Raw genomic sequence first — 23,698 nt, 5'->3', positions numbered from 1 at the left:
CCTCATCCTTCAAAAGTTTTCATGGGCCAGATGAGGTCAGCAACATCATCTGTGCAGTCTGCTTGTTTTCTCATGTCCAGAGGTACCTGATTGGGGATTTTGTCTTCCTTTGTTTCAGGATGTGGATTGGCCTTCTCCTGGGCTTGGCATTTTTGAGTGAGAAAGGGAAGGAGAGGCCGATGTCTTTGGATAGTTCCAGGGGCTGGTGATTTTTGGCACATGATCTTGCAGGCTGGTGATGAACCCTGACAGATTTGCAGCTGCTGTGTGTGCAAAACAGAGTCTGAGGGCCTGGAGAACTTGAGAGAGGTGTTTTGTTTGGAACTGTGAGAGTCAGGAGGGAAGATGAAGCTTCCCAGTAATGCAGCTGGTGAAGAAGCAGCAGCGCTGTTGCTGTGGCTTAGCAGGGGTGGAAGTAACCCTTCTTTCCTGTAGTGGCCCTGCACAACTGATATTTTTATTTCTTTGCAGTCACATAAGGCACTGGATGCAAAAAGGAAGCAGGTCTCAGTAAGGAAGTGTATGGGATTTTGGTTGGGGTTTTTTTGTTGTTTTTTTTCTTTTTTATCACAGCTGATTTTTGGCTTTGAATTGTGCTTCAGTTGCTGACGTGAGCTATGAGTTACTCTGCTGTTGATGTACAGTGGCAGGAGTGCAGCTAAACATAAATAGAGCTTTTCCATTTATCTTAAACAATTTCTGTTAAGTTCTTCATATTCCATTTCGCTGAATAATTGGCTGAAGTAATTTGTGTTGGGAGTGGTGGGGAGAAGCAGGATGGGGTTCTTTGAGACTGGGCAGTGCATGGAATGAATCCGCAGACCATGCTAAGTTATGAAGTGTTATAGATGTGAATGTGTCTAAGCTGAGAACTTCAAAACCATCCCTTCTGTGGGTGGATCAGAAGTTGCCACTTTCTAAAGATTGTGTCTTGGGGCTGAAGTGCAATTTCAGAGTCTCTGAAGAGCTGCAGAGACGTTGAAAATGATGCATAATCCTGGGTTGTTTTATCACCGTTTGTGGTCAGTTAGAGTTTCCAAGCCATTCTGAGTCTTCAAGGCACTGAGATTTTGATGAGTCAAGGAGGGAAATCAGTTGTACTCTACAGAAATGACAAAATGCTACTCTCTGTTTCACCAGCAGCTGGTAAAACACCAGCTTGTTTGTCTGCTTTATTTCAGTTTTTGGTAGAAGAGCTGGTTATCTTGTCCCCATGACAAACATTCAGTGGGTTGAAGAAAGGAAAGGCTGAAGGAATTGGATTTTTCCAACCTAGGGCAGAGAAGGTTGAGGGCATTCTAGTCACAGTTTAAAGTGCTTTAATGATGGTTTGTATAGGAAGTGCCAGTACAGGGATGCACMGGGCAAATGGATTGCTCAGGGAAAATTCCATTTGGATGTAAGAATTGGGATTACTAACTTGGAGGATACAAAAAAAAAAGTAGGAGGAATAACTTTGATCTGAACTGTATATATAAAATAGTTAGCTTATTTTGTGCATTCAGTTGTCAGACCCAGGAGCATTTTTGTGCTGAGGTTTTTTAGGGTTTTGGCGTTGTGTTTGGGTTTTTTCAATCTTGGCTTCCCTGCCTATTTGCATGGCAGTGCCAAACTATATTCAGCACTGGATTTTACAATAATGGATCAAACATGCGAAATTAATTAGCAAATTGTGAAGTCCTGGTTCTAGTTAGTGAATATTTCAGAGGAACTCAATTAAGATTCTTAAGAGTTAGACTAGTTKATCAAAAATAGATGAGTAAGGATGTGAAAAAACCTCTCAACTGTGGAGTGCCTGTATACAATAAAGGCTCTGGCTGAACAGAGCAATGTACAATAATTAGATGTGCCATATCAGCCATTAGAGAGTAGTGAAATCCTTGCAAATAATTTGTTGGCAGGCCTGCTGCTTTCAGGTCCTCCATGTTTTGGACCTAAAAGTCCATGTGGGAGAGTACAATGCATTTTCATCCTGAACTGTTGGCATTTTGAGCTCATGTTGCGTAACAGTTCAGATTTTGTCACTGGGTCATGCTATTTTGAAGGTAAGAGAACGTGCTAAAAATGCACTGGTGGTAATATGAGCACAGTAGGAAATAGTTCAAGCTCTTCATTCCCTGCTTGAGCACTTTGCTGTGCTTTGAGAACCTCACTATTGACATTGATTTCAGTAATCCTGACTGCTCAGTAGCATCCAGAATCTGACAGTGCAGATACAAATCTGAGTGRCCAGTGCTTCATGGGTTCTGAGTTTTGCTGTTTCTGACCTACTCACAAATATTTTCATTGTACACATTATCTCTTCTTCAAAATGAATYAGTGGAAGTGGGTGAAAACTTATAAGAAATTCTGTATTTGCAGTCCAGAAAACCTTCCAGAYACGTAATGAGCTATGACAGTCACAGAGTGAATGACAGGATGTTACTCARTTTTAAACAGCAGCAGATTTAATGTGTTGTTTATCGGTGTTTGAGCTGATTCCCGTGGCAGGTTAGCTTTAGTAWCAACATTTTTCAAAATGAACTGCTGGACTTCAGAGCCTGGTGAGGACATGTCACCTTAGCTCTGCGACTCTGATTCTTTCTTGGAGCTCCTTATGAATTCTACTTTCCAAAYCTGCTTTAATGTCCTGGAAAATGCACTTTTTTTGGAAGTCCTTCTTTGGTCCCCTGGGCTATAGCTAGTAAAGCATCATAAAAGGAGCAACGTGTCAGCTGGTTTCCTAAAATTGAAGAAAAAACTATTTTTTAGCTGTTTGTAGTACRCTTTTTATTCTTCAAAGCCTGTGCATTAGAAGTCTGCCCTTGTAACCTACTGACCTTGTGGGATTCCCAAAAGGTTTTCAAGATTTCATTTAGAAGCACCTTTTCAAAGGCTGTTTCTTCACCATCCCCTATTTCCTACCCATGAAAACACTACATTTTAGTAACTTCTGAGATCTTACAGAGTGAGCAGTCCAGAGGACACACTTTGTAGCAGACTGTGACCTTTTCAGTGTCCTGCATAAATAATGTTATTCACTGCTGTGTGATAGCTGGGGTTGTCTCAGGCAGTGCCTTTAGGGSCTCCCATRAAGTTCCTTYACCTCCCATAAAGGTTACAGAGGGRYTGATGTGGGCAGCTGTGTCTCAGGAGATCTTGCTTCTCTTTTCCCATCATAAAACCCATGAATTTTCTGGAAATGGAGCTCTTTGTGTGAGTGCAGCTGTTAAAATGGAGGCAGCTCTTGGTTTTGGGAAGCATCTTGGGGTTGTGGTTAGGAGGAATTAGTGTGCTTTTGGAGGTGATTTGTGGGAATTGGTTAGCAACTGTTGGAAAACAGTTTCACTTGAATCCAAACGTGAGTTCAAGGGAAACCCTAGTGGGGAAATTTCAAGAAATGAGTTGGCTTTGGTTTTCAAACTTTGCTTCGGAAAAGTCAAAACATTGCGTTTCATTTGCTTCATTTGAGCATACTTTTAGATTCATCAGGATGTTTAATAGATTGGGGGAGAAAGGTGCTGTCATTCTGAAATAATGTGGCATGACAAAGAATAAATGCGAATATTAATGCAAATTCTTCTGACTTTCCATCCTGAGAAGAGTGTTTGCAACCAAAAGTGAGACCAGTTGGCAAAACACTGACATTTTGTTGGTATTTACTGAATACTGGAATTTACTAAATTTCATTTTCTGACCATGTAATTGCTATAGGTGATATGAGCTTTTTTAATGCCATTTTGTCTTCTATCTCTGTTGTTAAAAGTGGAAACATTTAGAGGAAAAGGGCATAAGAGAAATGTGTGGTGGCCTTCTGGAAAGAAAATTCCTCAATTTCAGTAAAATGCAGATATCTTTCTTATTTGGTATGCTGAATTTTAGCAAGGCTTTTCCTCAGTATTTAAAAATCACAAGAGTAACCAGTTTACTGATTATTTCTGATGCAGTAGATTTGTCTMCTTCTGTTTCACTCCTGGCTTTAAACCTGTGAACAATTATACTAAAATATGCAACAAAACCAACATGAAATAAATATGCATATGACTTAGATAATGGATTCTCAGATGTATTATTTACACAGATTGTTCATGATGTTGTCTCGTTATATGGAAAAAGGAAAGAGCTAGAATTTTTTTTTTTGCTTTAATACTTGTTTTTTGCAGCCTAACATGAAATATTTATCATAACAGGCTTCTTGCAAACATTTTGCCCCCAGAAGCCAAATCATATCAGTAGATAYCTGATTGCCTTTTATTGTTATCAGAGGGTGAAGTTAGGAGTTGTGGGTAACCAGYGTTATCCCTCCTGCTTGGAAAATGGAATTACTGTGGTGGAGCCTTCCAGTTTTTCCTGTAGAAGAGGGGATGGCTGGGGTGCACCAGACCATTCCTGCCATGGGATCCCCCAGAGATGGAGGGTCCTTTGTTTCCAGAGATGCTGGACTGTGCTTTGTGGTCCCTCCCGGTAGAGGATGGCCAAATTTCGCAGCAGCACCTCAGGAATCGAGGAGCAGGGATGGTCAGAGAGCCCAGCAAAGCCTGGGATGGTGTGGAAGTTCTGGTGTGAGCAGGGAGTGTGATGCACTGAGGGCACACTGAGCTTTTTGTGCCTGTGCACATCAGCCTAAGCAGGTCTGACACTTCCCAAAGCGTCTGAGCTCACGTGTGGGTTGCTGGGTGCCCAACTGGGACAGCGTCCTGGGCAGAAAAAGGGGTTGCATGTGGAGAAGAGACACGGATGGAGGCCAGCTCTCCAAAAATGTGTCTGAGAATAGAGTAAGGATGAAGGAATAACAGGATGCRCTAACTTTCTTTTGGTCACTTGAAAGATTTCGGTCAGAGCTGTTTTGAATAGAGGAAGACACAAAACAAAGGCTGGAAACTCAGGTCTCTGATAGCACAGGTTGCAGGATAAAGAGAGGATTTGGGACTCGCCCTTTCCTGTGTTCCCCTCTTCCTTTCTTTACATTATGTTGGTTCCTAGGTGCCCACCTGGTGAAGGGCTTTGCATGCCCTGTRTCCCTGGCTTGCATGAAGGAGTTGCAGTATTTTCATGCTCACGCAGGAGACAGCATGTGCAGACATTGTGTGAATGCTCAGATTTGCAAAGCGCCTCCTGCATTGGTGAGGCTGTTCAAATAGTCTCAGCAAGCTCCTGCTCAGGCCTTGTTACGTCATTTGGCTTCTTGCATCTACTAAAGTTATAGTTCTCTGGCCAGGAATGAAGGAGAATGGCCTTTTCAGTGCTGGGTGATGGTCAGAGCCTGCGTGGCGCTTGCCTTGTTGTCACACAGATGTGAAATACCTGGCTGGCTGAGCTTTTGGGGTTGCTGTATCCTGCATTGCTTACTTTACTGAGTTCTGGCAGATCTCTCCCTTTTAGASTTATTAATATTGAAATAGAGCAATTCTTTATTGTATGGAAATACCCTTCTTGTCCAGCTCTATCAGGTGTGGCTGAGAGGTTCCAGGTACCTCTGCTTGGCTGGAGGCGATGCTGAGCCACACCAGGGCTGGACAGGAGCTGTAGGTGCCAGTGAAGTTTGGGCTGGAGATGCCCCTGTGCTCTGTAAATTGGGATTCCTAATGGGGAGCCCTTTTGGTTGAATCCTCAGATGTGTAAATGCTGTCTGACCTTCTGGAGGGTTTGTTTCTTCCTGTAAATCAAGGAGAATCTGCCAGCAGTGGGGATTCTTTCTTTTCTGTGTTCCTTTATGGCCAGGCACRTAGCATGGATGTCATCCTACAGTGCCCCATTGTCTGAGCTGTCACAAGCCATTGTGTGACACAAAAAGTCCCCAGAGATGGCATGATGCATTTTGATTTCTCCTTACAGAACYGGGAGCACGATCAGACAGAAATGGGGAAGCTCTGTCTCTGCATTTTCCCCCACACTGACAGGGCAGCTCTCTGGGTGTGCTCAGGAGTTGGTTGGGGTCTGATAAACCACATCAGGCTCGTGTCCTGCCTGCCAAGAGGACATCCRTGTCTGTGAAGGACCCTTTATTAGCAGGCAATGTTTGCAATATAGGAGATGACACAGAGGGCTTCACATTTTAATGTATTTTGTGATTGTTGCCCGTGCTGTTTGCCTTGGGTGCAGCCATGCATTTCTGCAGGTGTGCTGTGCTGAGGTTTCACATCCCAGCCCCCCGTGCTCCAGTGGGTCCTGTGACAGGGCGTGTGCCTGGACCTGGTGCTGAAGCAGAGCAACAGCTCTCTTGAGGTTTGGCAGAAAATAGTTTCTTATTCTTTTTTTTTGTTTTAATTGGTGAAAACAAGAGGAAGCTTTAGCAGGTAGGAGGCTGATGCCTTGCCACAAAATCGTGTTCTCACATATTGGTGCAATGAGRGCAAAACCACTAGCTGGACCCACCCAGTATCTACTGCTCCAGTTAGTGGTAAAACCCATGTTCTCACTGAGTTGTGAGACATACAAATATTACATTACTCCAGTCAGCTTTTTGAGCAGTGTTTATTGCTGACTTCTCTAAAACAAATTCTTTTAAAAAGAGGAGAAAGCTGGTAACAGAAGTAAACAGATTTTTTTAAGAGCTCAGCAATAATCTTCTATTAAAGATACCGTGAAAGTGGACAAAAATAGAGTTATGCAGAAGAGAAGCATTTTGATGACTGGTGTGGCTGGAKCAGTGAAAAGGAAATGACGAACAAACCTGATTCAGGCCACTGAGCATGTCCACACTTAACAAAATTGAGCTGGAAATAACATTTCTAATTAAACTGGGTCAAACCATGTGTGCAAACCAGGTCTTTAAAAATAATTATATGAAACCTCGTTTTTTTCCAGTCCTTTGCACATGATGTCATTTGTTTGACCTATTCAGAGARGATGTAAAGTGCTAACAGTGGCATGATGGTGCTTTGTGCTCACCTTGCACTCATTTGATTACAGAGTAAATGTTAAATCAGAATGGGTGCTGGGGAACCGATCCCTAAAGGTGACTAATTTCAGAACCCCTTCTTAGAAGAGTTACAGAAAAACAAATACCTATTACTGAATGTAGTAAGTTTTTATTTCTTTGTGCAAACRTGTCAAAAAATGTATTTTCTGTAAACCTCAGTGGTGCAAGGAGGAAATGAGTTGGTCTCCTCTGATTTGCACAAAGCACACAGGAATTGAATCATCCTGGAGACCTCAGATTTGGTGGAATGGGCTGACGGGTTAAAACATGATTGGATGCAAGAGCAGTGCAATCCCATACATTCTGCTTTATTGAAAAAAAAAGCCTGACTGAGCTTCTGGTTTTGGTAGTGCAAGTTCCTGCAATCTCATGTGCCCCCCTGAACCAAAGGTTCAGAAGGTGGAAGGCAATGCAGAAAAGTACTCTGGAGATGGTTTTTCTGATACRGTGTTTCCATATGCACTTTGATGTATTTTCTTTTTAATGACACTTTATTTGTAAATAGAGACCTAATTATTTAAATTCCTGCTATTTAAATATATGTATTGGCAGTGCCATAGAGTTTTAGTTGATCCTGTGAAATTTTCCTCTGGCATGTAATATCAGATTTATCCAAAGCAGCAAAGAGCTCTTGATGGTGTATTTTAGCATCTGGATGTAGATGACGGAATATGCAAAGGAGCTGTGAAAGAAAGCTTTTTGGAAACTTGTGGAGGGTTAAAGTAAATTTTAAAGTGAGTACAGCTAGAAAATGTTAAAGCAGAAATGCTAGTTTTTAWAGTTTATATTACACATGTGAGCCAGCAAGTTGCTGGCATTAGCTGGATGCCTTGTGGAATGTTGAGGTTGTTTTGCTGTTTTGTTTTTGTCTCTCTTGACAGCTGCTGTAGATGTGATGCAGCTGGTTGGCCTGGTTGCTGCTGTTACGAGGTAGAGGAAGCACTTAGGGTTCAGAGCTTGGAAAATGAGAACTGGGCTTGAGACTGAACCACGGGAAGGGTTCTGGTGCAGATTCACTGACTCTGAGACACCTTGGGCCAGGCCAGGGGTTTCAGTGTTGCAGTTTTKWATATTTCTATAYRTGTTTCTGTGTGTGCACTTTGGTCYGTATTTGGYGTTGAAGAAGTTCCCAGAGTTTYCCAGTGCTGGGAAAGCTCYGTGTGACAAATYCTGAGTGAGGGCAATCCCACCGAGTCCCTGAGAAYGGGAATGTGGGTCATCAGAAACAGGAGTGACTGCTCCCTGCTTCCAGCTGGCCTTCAYCTGTATTTCATGGAGAGCCTCATTTCCCATCAGCAGTGACCTTTGGGTGGTTTTTGATTTCACACAAGTGGACACGCTGCAGCAGTGGCTTGAGTTTATTTCTTCCGTCTCAAGCTCTGGCTCAAACTTGTGGCAAGATCTGTGCAATCACACCTTTTCCAACAGAGAAACCATTGAATATACACTTTTTTYCCCCCTATTGTAAAGTAAGATTTGTTTTGTTTGAGAAATTTGACCTTTTGTGAGGCAAGTTCAGATGTGATAAACTCCACAGCAGAAGTTCATTTGGGCATAGAATCATCGAGATTGTCCAGTCAACATCAGTGGGGCCAGAATTGCGTGAGAGAACCTTGGTGCTTGGAGAATCCACCATCAGCTCTGGAGTAGGCAGCAGTGCATGGGAAGAGGGCAGGGGCACAGGCTGGACAGGAGCTCTGCTGTTGTTTTACCCACACTCACACATCCCTGTGTAATTCACTGCTTCATCTTGCCCTGTACAGAATGAACCTGGCTTGTTTAAACATGGCAAGACAGAGATGAGAGTTTCAAAATCCGGTAGGGCTGTTCAGTGGTTAATTTCAGGAAATTATTGGTACCTCTTGTGACCAGTTCTCCCARTGATTCACTGCTGCTTTTGCCTCGTGTGTGCTGGTAATTATGCTGGGCTGCATTGCTTAAGGCTCTGYGGTTCTTTAGCTGTAATGTTTTTAGCCATTTTCTTGAAATTATTCTGCAGGGGTATTTATTTCTTTCTTCCTCTCAAGAGCTCACTGTTTGTTCCTCTCCTGCTGTGATTGACTTCGATCCCTACAAATAATACAGAAATTGAGAAGACACAGCATTGAACAGTAGCTGCTTGTAGCTGTTCAGGAACTATTACTGTGCATCTGACCTGTAGTTTGCCTGAGAGGAGAACCTTTGCCAACCAGGCTTCTGCTGTATGAAGCTGATTAGATCAGTTTGGAAAAAAAAATAACAGCAAGGCTCGTAATGAATTCAGATTTTTTTTTGAACTTGGAATCTCCTCTGTGTTTTAAATTCATTAGAAAAGTGAGGTGTGCTTCACTTGTAAGACTAATTAGAAGGGTAGTCTGGTTTCATTTTGGAGACTAACTTAATACTGAAAGCCTTTCCAAACATTTAAGTAATTTTCCCTTGAGTTTTGTGGACCATCTGGCCAATAGGATTTTGGAAGGAAATGGGAAYTGACTGCTGCTGTGAGATCAGTGCCATGTAGCTCATCTCTTACAGAAATCATTCACAAATCTGGAGGCCTGTGTATTTTTTTTCACAGACTAATTGTGTTCATTAACTCCCTTTTAATTTTTTGGAGAGGATTCATCACATGGAGCCAAATGAAAAGGCACTGAGAGTAGATGGTCTTTTTTTTTTTTTTTTTCCTCAGTTAAATGCTCTGTGAAGACTTTGGTACATGTGTGAAAAATGACCTTTCCCTAGGCAAACCTCAGATCTTCTGAACTTGCCGGCATTAGTCAGCAAAGTTTTTGATTTCAGGATTCACCTCAGGTGAACAGAGTCACAGGGTGGGTATTGACCAAAGAACACTGAAGGCAAGACTGAAACTGTAAGAGAAACCCTTTTAATGGCAGTTGTTAGCACTGGGCTGTCCTGCAGTGTGTGTGCTTGCACAGCCRTCTGCAGAGCTGCAGACCCGCATGGTGCTGGGTCTGTGGGAGGAAAACACCAGCAGAAGTGGAATGGAAAAGTAAATCACCCTGAAGATGGTTGTAGGTCTGTCATCATTTCAGCTGGAGCTTGCAGCAACACAATTTTAACCTGTGCAGAACCTTCTGTATTATATGCAAGAGAAAATTCAACAGCATTACAGTTACCGTTCACAAGAATGCTGAAGGAGTTTTAAAAATTCTGTGATATAATTGCTAAGAGCTTCATGTGCAYACAAGGTTGTGTTTACGTGGGACAGAAGGCTAATAAAGCTGCATCACTTAAAAAGTTAAAAGATGACTCTCCTAACATGAGGTTTGTAATTGCTGTGTGCAGCTTGACCTTYGTAACTTTGCAGCGATGGTGAGCCAAAAAACTTTCCTTTGAGGGATTCTTGCTCCAGAAATCTGGCCACCCATCAGCTGACCTCCTACAGTCCAGCCCTGACTTCCTTTCAGCAGGATGGGGCTGGCAGGACACACTTAACTGCTTGTGACCTCATGCAGCAGAGATGTGCTGTGGACAGGTTTTCTCCTGTAAATGGATCATATGAGTCAGGCAGTGACAATTCACTGGGGTGCAGGGATTTGTACCTCACCCCGAACTCAGCTCCTCAGCAACGCCTGCTCTGCAGAGTGAGAGCTGAGGCTTTTCCGAAATTGTTTATTTTTCTGGATGAATGGACTTGTGGTGCAGCAGACCTTTGCTGTGGTAAATCATGCTGGGCTCCTGAGTGCTGTGCAGGGCTGGCTCTGTTCCAACCCTGCTGCTCACAACAAGAGGAGCCCTGGGGCTGCAGATCCCCCAAATCCCCACTGTCCTGCATCCCCACTGCCCTGTGCTGTCCTGAGCATCCCACCAGCCCACTGACCCCAACCAGAGCAGAGAAAAGCTGTGTCTGCAGAGCTCCGTGCCCCTGGCAGGGGTGGCAAGGGATGGGTGACCAGATTTCTGATGGGGTGTCTGGGGCTGGATTGACACTTGACAGTGTTTCGACAGATGTGAAGGGTGTGACAAACACCAAGCTCAGGACAAACACCAAACCCAGGATGAACAGCAAGGCTGTTGAAGCTGTTACTTGTGCAAATGCTGATATTTTGAGCCTTCAACAAAATCAGGTTTTATGTTCCAATAAATGGAGTGTGAGGAAAATGGGATAACTGCACGACCTGCTTCTCTGACCTCTCMTCCTATTCACTGTGCTGCTGTCTGAGTTATTTGACACACATATGGCCCCAAAGTGTTGCTTTTCTTTCCTTATTGGCAGCAGGTTCCACTCGGGGCTTTGCAGTTCCTTCTAAACTCAAGCACCTGGATGGCTTTTGAACAGAGGAGAGCTGGAGCTTCAGTGTTTGTCATCCCCTCAGAGGCCCAAATGAAAGTCGGTGAGAATCTGGTCCTTCACCAGGAGCAGCTCTGCCTCTGGTAACCCTGTGAGTGCCAGGCTGGCCCTGATGTGACAGATGAAGGTTGTTTCTCCGAGGTGCTCTGTGTGCTGCAGCTCTCAGTTTCATACTGACACCCAGCACAGGCTACCCTGATTTCACCTGCTCAGGAGGAGTGTTCCTATTCTTCTTACTTGTGTATTTTGTTCACGTTGTTCAGAAACTTTAAACAGCAGTTGGAGACCTGAAGCACCATGTGTTTGTGTTAGCTGAGCAAGGTGAAGCCACAGGAATGGGTGCTTCTCTCCAAATGAGCGTGGAGCTGCAGAAGATGACACGGCGTGTTCTGCTGCAGACACCACCCTTTTCAAATAAGTAGAGGACAAACCTCTTCACATTATGGCTAGAATGGTATTTTCAGAAGAGCTTGGTGCTTTTCTTGATCTTGCTGATCACAGTGAGAATGACCTGTTCTGGAGCAGATTTCATCATCCCAAAAGATCAGCCCCAAGTCCATTCTCATACAAGTTTGCAGCAGCATTGAGTGGTTCATGTTTTGCATGAGGATGGTGATGTGATCAAGTGAACATACTGATATTGTGAAAAACACAGGTATTCAAATCTGTGTTCGTGAAAGGRCTTGAATTTGTTCCTTTGTTTCATTTTCTTTTCCCACTGCTCTGCAGTCAGACGCAGACAAACATTAGGCAAAGCAAACAATCTGTGTTTCCACTCATACAATGGGAGGAAATGGGAACTGAAAGGATAAAAAAAAACCTGGACAGAAAAACTGCTTCTGGTGCCTCTTGGGTTTTACAGTTCATAAGGGTTGTGGTACAGACACTTACAGTATGGGTGAAAAAGTGTCGTTTTCCTCCAGAGATSAAGGTGATTTGATCTGGTGCTGTTGAAATGACCCCTATCCATCCCCTCCCTTCTAGACAATGTGGACRTGGGTAGAATTTTAAGTGACTGGTGGAAGTTATATTTTCTCATCTCTTCTCTTGGCTGATGTGTTGCTATTTTAGTCAATAGGAAGTTCTGCTATACCACTGCCAACTTTGCTATCTTCTGTGGTGTTATGAGTTACAGTGATAATTTTGTTTGTTTCTTWAAACATGTGACACAAATAGGGGCCTTGAGAGAAATTCCTGATTTCTTTTTTTTACATCTTACCCCTGAAAAACCTACACCTTCATTAAAAAAAAAACCAAACTATAAACTAATATTTTCACTTAGAGTGAGTGCAAAGTATGTTCCCAGTTCTTAGATGAGGAGTGAGAGAAAAGCAATAGGAGCGATAAAATGAGCTGTTTTGTACAGAAATAAGGCAATGGTGTTTGCTTGGAAAGGAATTTGTTTTTCACTGAATATTTGAGCCATGTTTGCCATTTATATAGTATATAAATACTATAAACTTTACAAAATACTAAACTTTACAAAATTTTGCCACATAAATACTATAAACTTTACCAAATGATAATCTTTTTTTAATTTGGAATGCAGAGTAACATTTTAGGGTTTTAAAATAATTTGTATTTCTTTATAAATAATATATATCCCTAATATTTCTCCATTAATGTAGCAGCCTTTGTCKTAAAGTGTTATTAACTTTCATTCTTTTAGCAGCCATAGGCAGAGACGTCAGGTTTTAGTGCTGATGTTTTGCAACCCAAGTTTTGGGATATGTGAAAAAGCATTTGATTTATTGGTATGGGCTTTACTGAAAGTGATAACTTTTAGCTGACTTCTTAGAACACAACTAATCATGAAGTAGAGTGAGGATTAGCATGTAGAAGAAAAAAATCCAATACAACATAAACCTGGCAGCAAAGCTTTCCAGAGGGTGTTAAAGGAGCTTAGGGAAGAGGAAATGCAACATTTGGCTGTGCTGCCCAAGTGGTGTTGGGTGAGACCTGCCTGGAAATTGTGTGGCAGATGTGGGGTGGTGTTCCCACCTGGCTGTTGTCCAGARATCCTTGTGGGGGGTTAAAAGAAAAAAGAAACCCAGCTTTGTGAAACTGGTGCTCATCTGTCCAAGGCTGTTGTGCTTTGGGGGTTTTGTGGGGTTTTTTGTGTTTGTGGTTTTGGGGGTTTTAAGCTCTCGGAGCTGACGTGGATTGTGTGTCACAGCCTACAGTGGAATGGATCATTCCTGAAATGCAGTGCTGGTATTCAGTGCACGACTGCCCCTGGACTTTGCCTTRGGCCATTGACTAACAAAAACAAGCTACAAGCTCTTAATTACTCCTTCCTTGGAATATATTCCCATCCTTTCAAGTTTTGCATTACTGCTGTATTTTTAGGTGAAGATTTCCACCCACAGTGGGTTATCGCACATGGTCCCAGTGGCTGAGACCTGTGGACTGCTCTGCTGATAGAGCTCTCCTATAAACTCCTCTCCTGTAAACTCCTCTTCTGAAGTGACTCAGCTCCAGGTGTGCAAACCCTGACCACTTGTTTACATCGTGAGGACCCTGAGGGACAGCAGGATGTCTGTGTGAGCAGTCCAGTGGCTGTGTTTAAACTGCAATATAGGAGAAATGTAGGTTTTGTGTTTTTGGGGTTCTCCTCCCTGCCACGGTGACAAACAAAGGATCATGCTCAGCTGCATGGGAGGCTGTTCTGTTTCCCAACTGGCTCTGTGTTCCCACTGACTCTGGAGCTGGGGATAGCAAATATTGCATGCCCCTTCTGAAGAGCTGGGTCTGAGTAGAGAAGCCCTATGTAGGTGGAAAGGGAAACAGAAGGATCGTGACTTTGCTGAGGTCATGTGGAATAGGACATAGGGCTTCCTGGATCCCTATGCAGAGCATTGTTCACTCCATGCATAATYTCTGAAAGGCTTTTCTTGTACGAGCAGGATGGAAAGGGTGGAGAGGAGAGGGGCGAAAGGGTGGGGACCGGTCCCACAGGGCACAGCCGGCTGAGCTGGCACTCTGCCAGCAGCTGCAGGGTCACACAGATTGAACCAAGATGGGCTCAAACTTCAGAGTTCGTCAGTGGGTTTTGAACAGGAAATCTGCTTGCTCGAGTTCACTTTCGGTGAGAGCTTGCAGCGGCACAGCTGTGCCTTCACCTCGCTCCCAAAGGGCAAGTGGCTGCAAGCTGCATCTGTCATCCTGTGAGGAATGCTTCTGGCTGAGAAAGACCTCTGGCCTCCAAAATCCCACACCTCCAACAGCCACGTCTTGCTTCACAGTGCAAACCTCGAATATCCAGAGAAGATGCCAAGAGTTAAAGTTGTGGTGTCTGCCAGCTTTGGGGTTGACACATGCAGGCAGTGCTGTGAAGGGTCACCCAGGAGTGTCACACCGTGTGCTGGTGATGTGAGCTGGATGTGTCTGTGCCTGAGAGCAGAGTGTGTTTGGTGTGAAATGGCCCTTCATGTGGGCACTGCTGAGAACTGGCAAGTGTACAAGTGTTCTGGTGTCCAGGGGCTGTCCTGCACACAGACACCCCACAGCCTCTCCAAACCCTGCTTGTCAAGGGAGAGACAGGCGAGGTGATGCTTCTGTTTTCAGACAGGACATGGACCAGAAGAAGGATTATTCCTGCRTGGTCAAACCCAGCAGTTCAGTGCTGCCTTGGTGTCCTGCAGCAGCAGTTCCTGCCCTTCTCACACTCTTTTTCCTGAAGTGGTTACACAGGGACAGCCCCGTCAGACAGACACAAACACGTGGACATTAATGAGTGCCTGTTGCCAGAAAGGAAGCCTGTGATGGGACTGCCGTGGGCTGCCTTGGCACGCTGTGCAGCWCTTAACAGGACAGCTGGCCTCTGCTGTCTGCACTTGCAATTGTCCACTCCAAATCTGTCSAATCCCAAGGGGAGAGAGGCTGATGGGAGCTGTTTCCCACCCCTAGGACGAGAGATACGTGCGGGATCCRGGAGGGAAGCTGTCAAACCAAGCTCTCTGCATATCTTGCAACCTTATTATCTCATTTCGACCTGAGTCTCTCCTTCTAACTGTGGCCCAAGCCAGGGACTGTCCAAAATCTTTATTTGAACCTAACAGGAAAAGGTGTTGTACGTGACTGAACGCATMATTTTGTAAATACATTCAATTCATGTAAAGCCCCTTTATCAGCTAATAGCTGACTGCTAATGTTGACACTCTTGTTTGATGTAAACAGAAAAGTACATGTCTTGACCCTCAGTAGAGGGCGTCGATAAGCGGGTCCWTTATCTGATTGAGGTGAAAAGATAAATACACATCCAACAGAAATAACACTGAATGATCTGCCTGTCCCATGTATCTCTCCATGCAGAGATAATGCATGGTTGGAGCTCATCAGAACCGGATCTTTGGCATGAAACATCTCCCACAAGWCTGGCTGCAATGAGCAGTCTGTAGATTTGAAAAATGTGTGTGCTGGCTGCAGGTTTGCTGAGTGTTACTGCAGTGACTAACTGGCAACTGCAGCAGACTTTAGGCGGAAATATTTTCTGGAGGAGACCAGGAATTTAGCTGGACTCAGGGCTAATGGGAGAATATTTTCCAGCTTGGATACCTCAACAAAATGAAGGGAGGAACTTCAGTTTTAGAGAGACGTTGAGCCTCAGAATTGTTTGTGTCTAAGTTCTGTTGGAGCCTGATAGAGTTTGGTGTTGTATTCTTGGGTAGGAATATGGGTGTTGCAGATGGCTGTTGGATGTTTTGGCTACTGCTCTGTTCTCCAGAGCTGAAACCTGCTCTTGTACTGAGCATTTGGGTGAAAGATGAAACCTTTTATTGAGGAAACTGGCCCAGAGACCATTCCAGCCCTCTGTCCAGTTTGTGGGGAAATGTGTGGTGGAGGATCTTGAATCACAGCAGGCTGATTCGGGCAGTGGCAGAGGGAGCAGAGGGCTGGCAGGGCAATGCCTCTTGTTCTTCCTCCCTTTTTGGATTAAATCAATAAGGACGAAATTGTGTGTGTCTTGTCTGTGGAAGGAAGTGAATCCATTAATCTTATTTGGTTGGGAAACAGTTAAAACAGCCAGTTTGTTCCTAGGACTTTTAAACAAAAATCAAAACACCATTTTTCTCAAAACAACTCATACATGCTCAACTTGGTGGCTTCAGCAGAAGCAGCMGTGTGAGAGTTCCCATGAACTCTGGCTAACCTCTGAGATTTATTGATAAATGAAAAAAATAAAGAACCAGTACTGAAACCTTTCCTTGCTTAAGCATTAGCCTCTGTCTCTTAACAAGAAGCCCAGGGCTGGGTTCAGAATGTTTACTGCTTTTAGAGATGTTAAGGAAAATGAACTCCAAACAGTTTGAAAGACTAATATAGAAAAATCTGTGGGTTTTGTTCTGAACTTAATGCAGAAGTGGGAGTGAGTTGTGCATTTCAGTTGGCAAGGACACATTTTTTGAGCAAAGGTGAATCACAACCCACACCAAAGGACTCCTCTTTCCCATGGGCTGGTCACCTGCTGTGTRGTGCCAGAGTCATGGAGTTACCAGTGAGCCCAGACCAGCTCTGGGGTGAAGTCAGAGTGCCAGTGGGTTTAGCGTGGCTGTGCTTTGGGGAAACCCTCACTCTGTTACCAAAACATGAGATGGAAATGGAAACATTTGCAGACAATGGCTCCRAGAGAGGAGCAGTGGTGTTACCAGTGATGGACACTGACCCAACACCAGCATCCTCTGGGCTGTCACTGCCCATCCACACTCACCCATGGAGGCTTGGAGAGTGTGCCCTGTTTGCCTTTCTCCTGATGTCTGCGCTAATGTGTAAATCCTATCATTGTACTTCATGAGAAAATGYTTGGCAATCCCAGGAGTGCTTCCATAGAAAGAGGACACTTATATATATGCAAAAAAACTCAGCAGGATTTTGTTTTTTTGTAAAACAAAATGTGACTGTGAGATATTACCCTAGAATGAGGAATCATTTTTCTTTGATGCAGAATTGCTTAGTCTTAGAAATAACATTTATATGCATTTTTGTGCAGATAGGACCTGGGCTGTAAAATTACATCAACCCAACTTTTAATTTTGCAGATGTAAATTGCACCTSCAAATCATTTTGTCTGCAAACTTCAGCATTTCTTATCTGATTCCCTGAATTCCAGTGGTTTCCTTAACTAGTGTCAGTTATTTCAGTATACAGCTTTGCAGGCGCTACTATTTCAGGAATAAAATTGCAGTCTCAAAGCTTCAAACCAATTTCTGAACATTTGAGGGAAGTGAAGAGTTAGGATGTGCAAATCCCCTATTCATTCAAATCTTTTGGTRCTACCTTCCAGTGTGAGATCTGTGCTGGTGATCATGGTAAAAGACTTTTTGGTGTCCGTTGAGCGATTTGATCCGACCAAAGCAAGAAACTGCAACTGGCAGCGAGATTCATGGTCATGTTTGTGATGTGTGTTCTTGTGACTCACGTTTTGTCAGTCTCAGTAGCAAGATTASTCTTTTAACAGTTTCATTTCCTATTATCTCCCTTTTGCTAGCTGTGTTTTTAAGTCCAAGCCAATTACCCAGTCTGAAGTTACCAGTGTCTGTTGTTTAAATRTGGCTCCGGGGTGTGGGCATTTATTTCATAATGAAGTGTGTGCATGTGTAGGCACCCACAGAATCAAAACCCTGGGTTAGTTCCTCCCCATCACCACTGAAGATGACATTTTTTTAGTTCAATGCTTCTACATGCCTTTTGGGAAGTAGCTGAGATACAGTTAGCTCAAGTAAGAATTGTGAAAATTAARCATTTTTAAGTATACAGTGTTTTAAAAAAAGGCAGAAACGTACACAGAGCTTTTGTTTCTTGGCAGCCATATACAGGTTGCCAGATTGATGTACTGGAACCCAGAGTTTTGAATTTACCCTGAGGTGTGCCAGGGCAGGTCAGGGGTCAAGGTGGGCACAGCTGCCCGGTGCCTTCAGCCTCACCCATGGATGGCAGGACAAGAATATGGCTCCTGTTCCTGGGGCTGTGCTGAGATGGTCCCGAAGGGGAGGATTGAGGGCTGGCATCACCTGTTGAACAGGAGTTAGATGGAGACCCGTAAGCTTGTGYCATGTTGTGCTGTGAGCACAGAGGTCTCCCAGTGTTGCTGCTTCCTTTGTGCTAAAAAGAAATTCCACCCTACAGAGGTAAATCTGTTCAATTCAGAGCACAGTAAGGGTGTGGCTCTGGTAACACATCACCAAACTTCACCTTGGTAGTTTTGTGTCCCTGGAAGGTTGTTTGGTACAYAGAACCATGGAATAGTTTGGGCTGGAAGGGATCTTTTAAAGGTCACCTAGTTCAACCTCCCTGCAAAGAGCAGGGATGCCTTCAACTAGAACATTGCCTTGAATGTGATTGAAAGCAATTAGTCAAACCCAGTTGTTATATGCCTAATTTGTTGATATATTCATAGTTTGAATACATGTTTTACTCAGTGTCTCTTGCTATTTGAACAGGGTCGCCATGTTAAGACTGGGCAGCTGGCAGCAATCAAAGTGATGAATGTTACCGAGGTGAGTGCAAAACCAAAAATAAAAAGGTCGTTGTTAAGCTGCAAGGAAAATTAAATAATCCGATTATGAGAAGTTGGGCAGCTCATGAAAGAAGATCCACTGGTATAAATTATGGTTCCTGAGCACCAGTTTGTGTTTTGTAAAGTACTGAACATTGTTAACACAACCATGTTTTTAAAGTGTACCTGACCAATGGTGACAAAGTGATAGGGGAGCGCACTGCGGTGTGTTTTGGTAGTCAATAATAACAAAGAGATCATGTCAGTCAATAATAACAAAGAGAATAAGTCCCTTCCTGCTTATTTCTAGTTGATTATCTGCTTTCAGAGATAGCAATTAAAAGATTTCCTGTAGCTCTGCACTGCCTGTGCCGTTTCATCACCTGCTGTCCCCTGGCGTGCCAGCCGTTCCTCGGAGCAGTGCCCTGACAGCCAGCAAGCAGCAACACGTTAGAAATGCAAATGCAGTGCTTTTTGATTGTCATTTGACAGATGAGGGAAGGAGACAGTTTAATTGGCACTGTCCCTGCTCCCATTTATAAATGAGTGTCAGTGCTGGAGCAGGGTGTTGAAAATGTCGCTAAATATTGGGTTTGTGTTTTCTTTTTAAGAGCAGAGCCAGTAGTCGAGCAGCTTGACTCCTTGAAACCACATTAGTCTGAGCCCCAGGAAGGCTGGGGAGGCTCTCTCCTTCCTCCTCTTGAGTTTCCTAGAATTCTAGTTTGGTGGGGCTCATCTAGACTCACTGAAGACCAGCTCCCTGTTCTGTCATCTGGCAGTGTGGGGATGGAGAGCAGAACTCCAGGACTTCTAGTAATACTATGGAAGAGTTCTCATATGAAATTGAGACCCTTCATGGGAAGGTCTGGGTGTTGTGAGGAGTGTGTTAGTACAAYTGATAAAAAGGGTTTTCCCTGGGGCTCTTCTGCACTAAACCCTGAACAATTCCAGCTCAAATGTTCCTGCTTGCTGGCCTTGGCACAGGGTTGAGTGCAGGGYTTTCTGCTCTTATTTCCACTTTGCTAATGCAGGGTTGGCTGTACTCCTGCTAAGGTGCAGGCTGGCATATCTGGATGCAGTCACTTCCGCTACTTCAGCCCCTTTTGTTCACCAAAAGATTTTGATTCTTTCCCCAAACCTACCGGGTTTCTTTCCCCAGCAAGAAGTCATTTCATCAGAAATTGCCTGAGCRGCCCCAGCTGTGATTGTTCAGATCTGGGGCACTCTGAGAGCTCAGCAAATCTGCCCTTTGCTCTCTGGAGCTGCAGCCCCRGGCCGGTTTGTGAGGAGCAGCAGCAGGATGCTGTGGTCATTGTGGGATGCTCTGGACATCTGTCAGGAAGTGCTGCCGTGTTGAGCTGCAGGGGGAGTGGGGGGAGCCCTTTGAAATGGTGAAAGGGGAGCTGCTGGCAGCGTGTGCCTCTCCACGCAGGCTCTGCTTCCTGCCATTTGACAGAGCCACACAAGCACAGTGCCTGCAGAGATGCTGGATTCTTGCTGCCTCTCTCTTCAGCWGTCGGTGCAGGTGATCAAAGAGCTCTTCTCCACACATCATTCTCCGTCCGTCTTTGCTTTCATTCTTTCTAGAGAGCAGAATAACATTTAAATGTGAAACTTGTTAGACCTGTGCCAGTGCTCAGGGGTCCCTGGGTGCAGTGTTTATCAGCCGCTGATCTCRTTTCCATTTGCGGTCAGAGGCGTGTGCTTTYTRGTTCCAGTGCCACTGCAGACAGGCYCACATCTTCAAAAACAGCCTTTGATCAGGAGCTGTCATCTCTGTGCAGGCAGCCAGCTGTGCCCAGGAGCACGGGTTTGTGAGAGCAAACAGCTTTTTGCACCTGCACAGCTGCGAGCCGGCTTCCTTTGCTCATTATTGATGAGCAGCTTTGCAGACCCCTGAGAGATGGGGCTGATGGAATGCTGGAAAGTGGAAATCCTGAGTGTGGGCATGCACTGAGCAGCCGAGGGTGCTCTTGTCACCCTGATTGAAGGATGTGTGTAGCACTGAGTCTGGGCTCAGTTCTGGGTGGCCTTAGACCTGACYCATGGGGTGCAGTCACTCACATTTACCCTTCTGCCTTGGCTTTTCCATGGCATAGAGTATTTTAACCAAAACTCACCGAGGCACCAGGAAGCCAGGGTTCATTTGTGTRTGAAATGCCCAGCTTTCACCTGTCCAGCCTTTTCCCCACAGGCTGACTGACCCCTGCAGCTGAGCCCGCTGTCTGCTCCTGCAGTGTCTCCCCAGGACACTCGACCTGTGCTGGGCAGTGTTACCCGGGCACTGCGGGCCAGGATGGGCATGGGAGGGACAAACAGGTGCAGGGATGGAGCAGGTTTTGCCTTCAGAGTAAATAAAGATGAAATAAAGCAGGAATTGGATCTGCCTGGCTCTGGGGAAGGAGCATTCCACATGTGCAGCTACTTTTACTCTTGCCAGGGGAAGAGTCTGCTGGGTATCCCGATTGTGTTTGTGAACACGTGCTTGGTTTTGTTTTAAAAACGTGGAGGTCAGAATGCAGAGAAATAGAAGGTACTTGGATAGGAGCAGTGCCAGCATGGTTCCAACATCCAGAAAATTAACTGGGTAAAGCAAGAAGAGCTGAAAAAGAGGCAGCAGCTATGAGAAAGTGTTTGGGATCTGCCAGCTCCCGSAAGGGAACTTTGTGAAAGGTGTAGGCTGGGCTGGGGGCACAGCAGGGAGCTGGGCTCCATCAGGGCAAATTGCACGCAGSTGGGCAGAGTTTAAAGAAAACAAACTCTTACCAGCTGTAAATACTTTAAGTAATTTGGAGAAGCCTTTATAAAAGGTGGGTGTTGTCCCGCCACAGGCTACAGGAGGGGTGGCAGAGGAAGAAAGGAGGCCTCTCTGGTTGTTCTTCTTTCTGCCCTTCTTCCCTAAAGATCCAGAAGCTCATGTGATGATAAAACCTTGTGGCCAGCTCCAGGATGACAGTTCCCATGTCATTCTCTACCCCCTCACCTGCCTGTGCCCAAAGTTGGGCTTTGGTCTGGTAACCTGTCTTCTGTGGGATGATGTTACTGGGCAAAACTTACTGGTCTCTTCTGTTGGGAAAGACTTTTGTGTGGTTGGGTTTAATATATGCATATTCATGTTCATGTTCATATGCATATTCTTGAGGGAATTTGGCTTTAACCTGTTAAGCTTTAACGTGTTGCTCCAGGTAGAAAGGGCAATGTGTCTGGCTTTGTAAGCAGCCTGTTGTGATGGTTAAAGGAATGCTTCGACGGCAAACTGCTGGAAAATAGAGGAAAAGTGCAGAAAAATGTCCTTTGGGGCTGAGTTGTTCTTGCTGCCTCTTCTTTTTTTGTTGTTTTTTTTCCCTTCAGCTAGTAAGTGCTGACTAGGATGTTTTGCAGCAAGGTAAATTAATTTCCAAGTTTGTTGTGCTCCTTTTAACTGATACAAGAATACCTTGCAGCACAACTTGTTTCTGTTAAAGTGAGTGAGGTAGCAAAACCTCTGTGCCTTTCGCTGGGTGCTGTGCACCAGAGCAAACAGGCTGGATCTGAGAGGGCCTTTCAAATCTCTGGAAAAGGTTATTTCCTTCTAATGTCACTATTAAAACTTGTGTTTCTATTAGTTGTCTTGTACACAATGCTAACTTGGGCAGAAGTGAATGTCCTGGTGAAGCTGAGACAAAGACAAGGGGAAACCGGCAGCTGGTGCCTGGCAGAGGATGTCTAGGGGTGTGTAGCCCCCAGTGTGCCAGAGGTTTCACGGGTGGCATGATGTCAGGAAGGGGAAAAAGCCACAGCCCAGAGCCTCGGGAAGGAGCAGATCCTAACCCTGGCTTAGGCTGGAGTTCAGTTTGCTGTGAGTCGCCTCCTCCTTGGCTTTGGTTTCCTCTCAGCAGGACCCTTCACAGGACTGGGAAGACAAATTGGCTGATGTGTGCACTAAGTGCTTTTCCAAGTATTTAAGTAATGGAGTGTTAGGAATAATTTTATTTTTGTTTGAATCTGGTTAGTTTCTCTGGGACTAAATTACTGCGTGCAGAAACCATAAATGAGGGGGGTAATAAGTCCTGCCTAAGCTCCCTGAGGAGACAATATGCAATGTTTATGCCCTAGTGGGGACATTTTTGATTCTTTAGGTCAAGCCCTAGCAATTCGTTGGTTTAGACCTGTGGATCATGGGGATTCAGTTGTCAGTTTAAGAGGCATCCATCAGCTGCAGTCTCACAATCCCAGRGTARCTCTGGTCCAACTTTGSTCCCACTCAAAGCAGGGTCAGCCAYGGGACCAGAGCAGGGTGCTCAGGGTGATTCCAGCTGGGTGCTGAGATCTCCAAAGACACATTTTCCTTTACAGCCCTGGGGCTCGGTGATCCCTGGTCACCCAAGGAGCCTCCTGCTCTCTTTTGTTGCAGAATGAAGAGGAGGAAATCAAGCTGGAGATAAATATGCTAAAAAAGTACTCCCATCACCGGAATATTGCTACGTATTACGGTGCTTTCGTCAAGAAAAGTCCTGCAGGCCAAGATGATCAGCTCTGGGTAAGTGTTTAGTGTCATTTCTGTTCATCAGATTTACAGCTCCTGCTTTAGAGCTCCARTGTGCTTGGCTTGGACTCTGTCTCAGGGAAGCTCTGAAGTCATTGTTCTGAAGAATAACATAGAAAAGAGAAAAATTACTTCTCCCTAGATGTCTTCCATCCCCTATGATTTCCTCTGAGGATGGGCATAAAGTATGTTACGATTCTTGTGACTTGTGCTGTCATTCTGATTTGTTGTTTGAGCCTTTTTTTTCAAATTAAATGTTTGTCTTTTTTTTACTGAAGTGAAAGAGCTTGTCCTTTTCCCCTTCTCTCCTCTTTCTTGTTGCTTTCCTCTCCTTTTTTTTCAGATGGAAAATAAAAAAAAGGAAGTAGAGGAATTGGCAATAAAGCAAAGAAMAATAATGAATCCTCCAATTTTTCTGGCTGCAAGATTTTTTGAAGCTCTGCAGCAAAACGAGGAATTCCAAATTTCTAAAAAATTCCCATGTTT

The 23,698-nt window shown here is 44.5% G+C and overlaps 1 protein-coding gene across 2 annotated transcripts in view; it reads left to right on the top strand.

Moving 5' to 3' along the window:
- The window catches only part of LOC130585262 (mitogen-activated protein kinase kinase kinase kinase 4-like), an 82,486-nt gene that overhangs the window by 7,303 nt on the left and 51,485 nt on the right, over window positions 1-23,698 (top strand). For both annotated transcript variants that reach the window (XM_057385683.1, XM_057385682.1), the window contains exons 3-4: window positions 18,632-18,688; window positions 23,081-23,206. In XM_057385683.1, coding sequence (XP_057241666.1) covers window positions 18,632-18,688; window positions 23,081-23,206 — 183 coding nt within the window. The remainder of the gene's footprint in view (window positions 1-18,631; window positions 18,689-23,080; window positions 23,207-23,698) is intronic.

Source organism: Malurus melanocephalus, unplaced genomic scaffold, assembly GCF_030028575.1.
Source record: "Malurus melanocephalus ecotype Western Australia unplaced genomic scaffold, MMel_1.1 scaffold_855, whole genome shotgun sequence".
In the NCBI taxonomy this organism is placed as follows: Eukaryota; Metazoa; Chordata; class Aves; order Passeriformes; family Maluridae; genus Malurus; species Malurus melanocephalus.
Note: the sequence above shows the minus strand (reverse complement) of the source record. Positions and strands in the feature narration are given on the sequence as shown.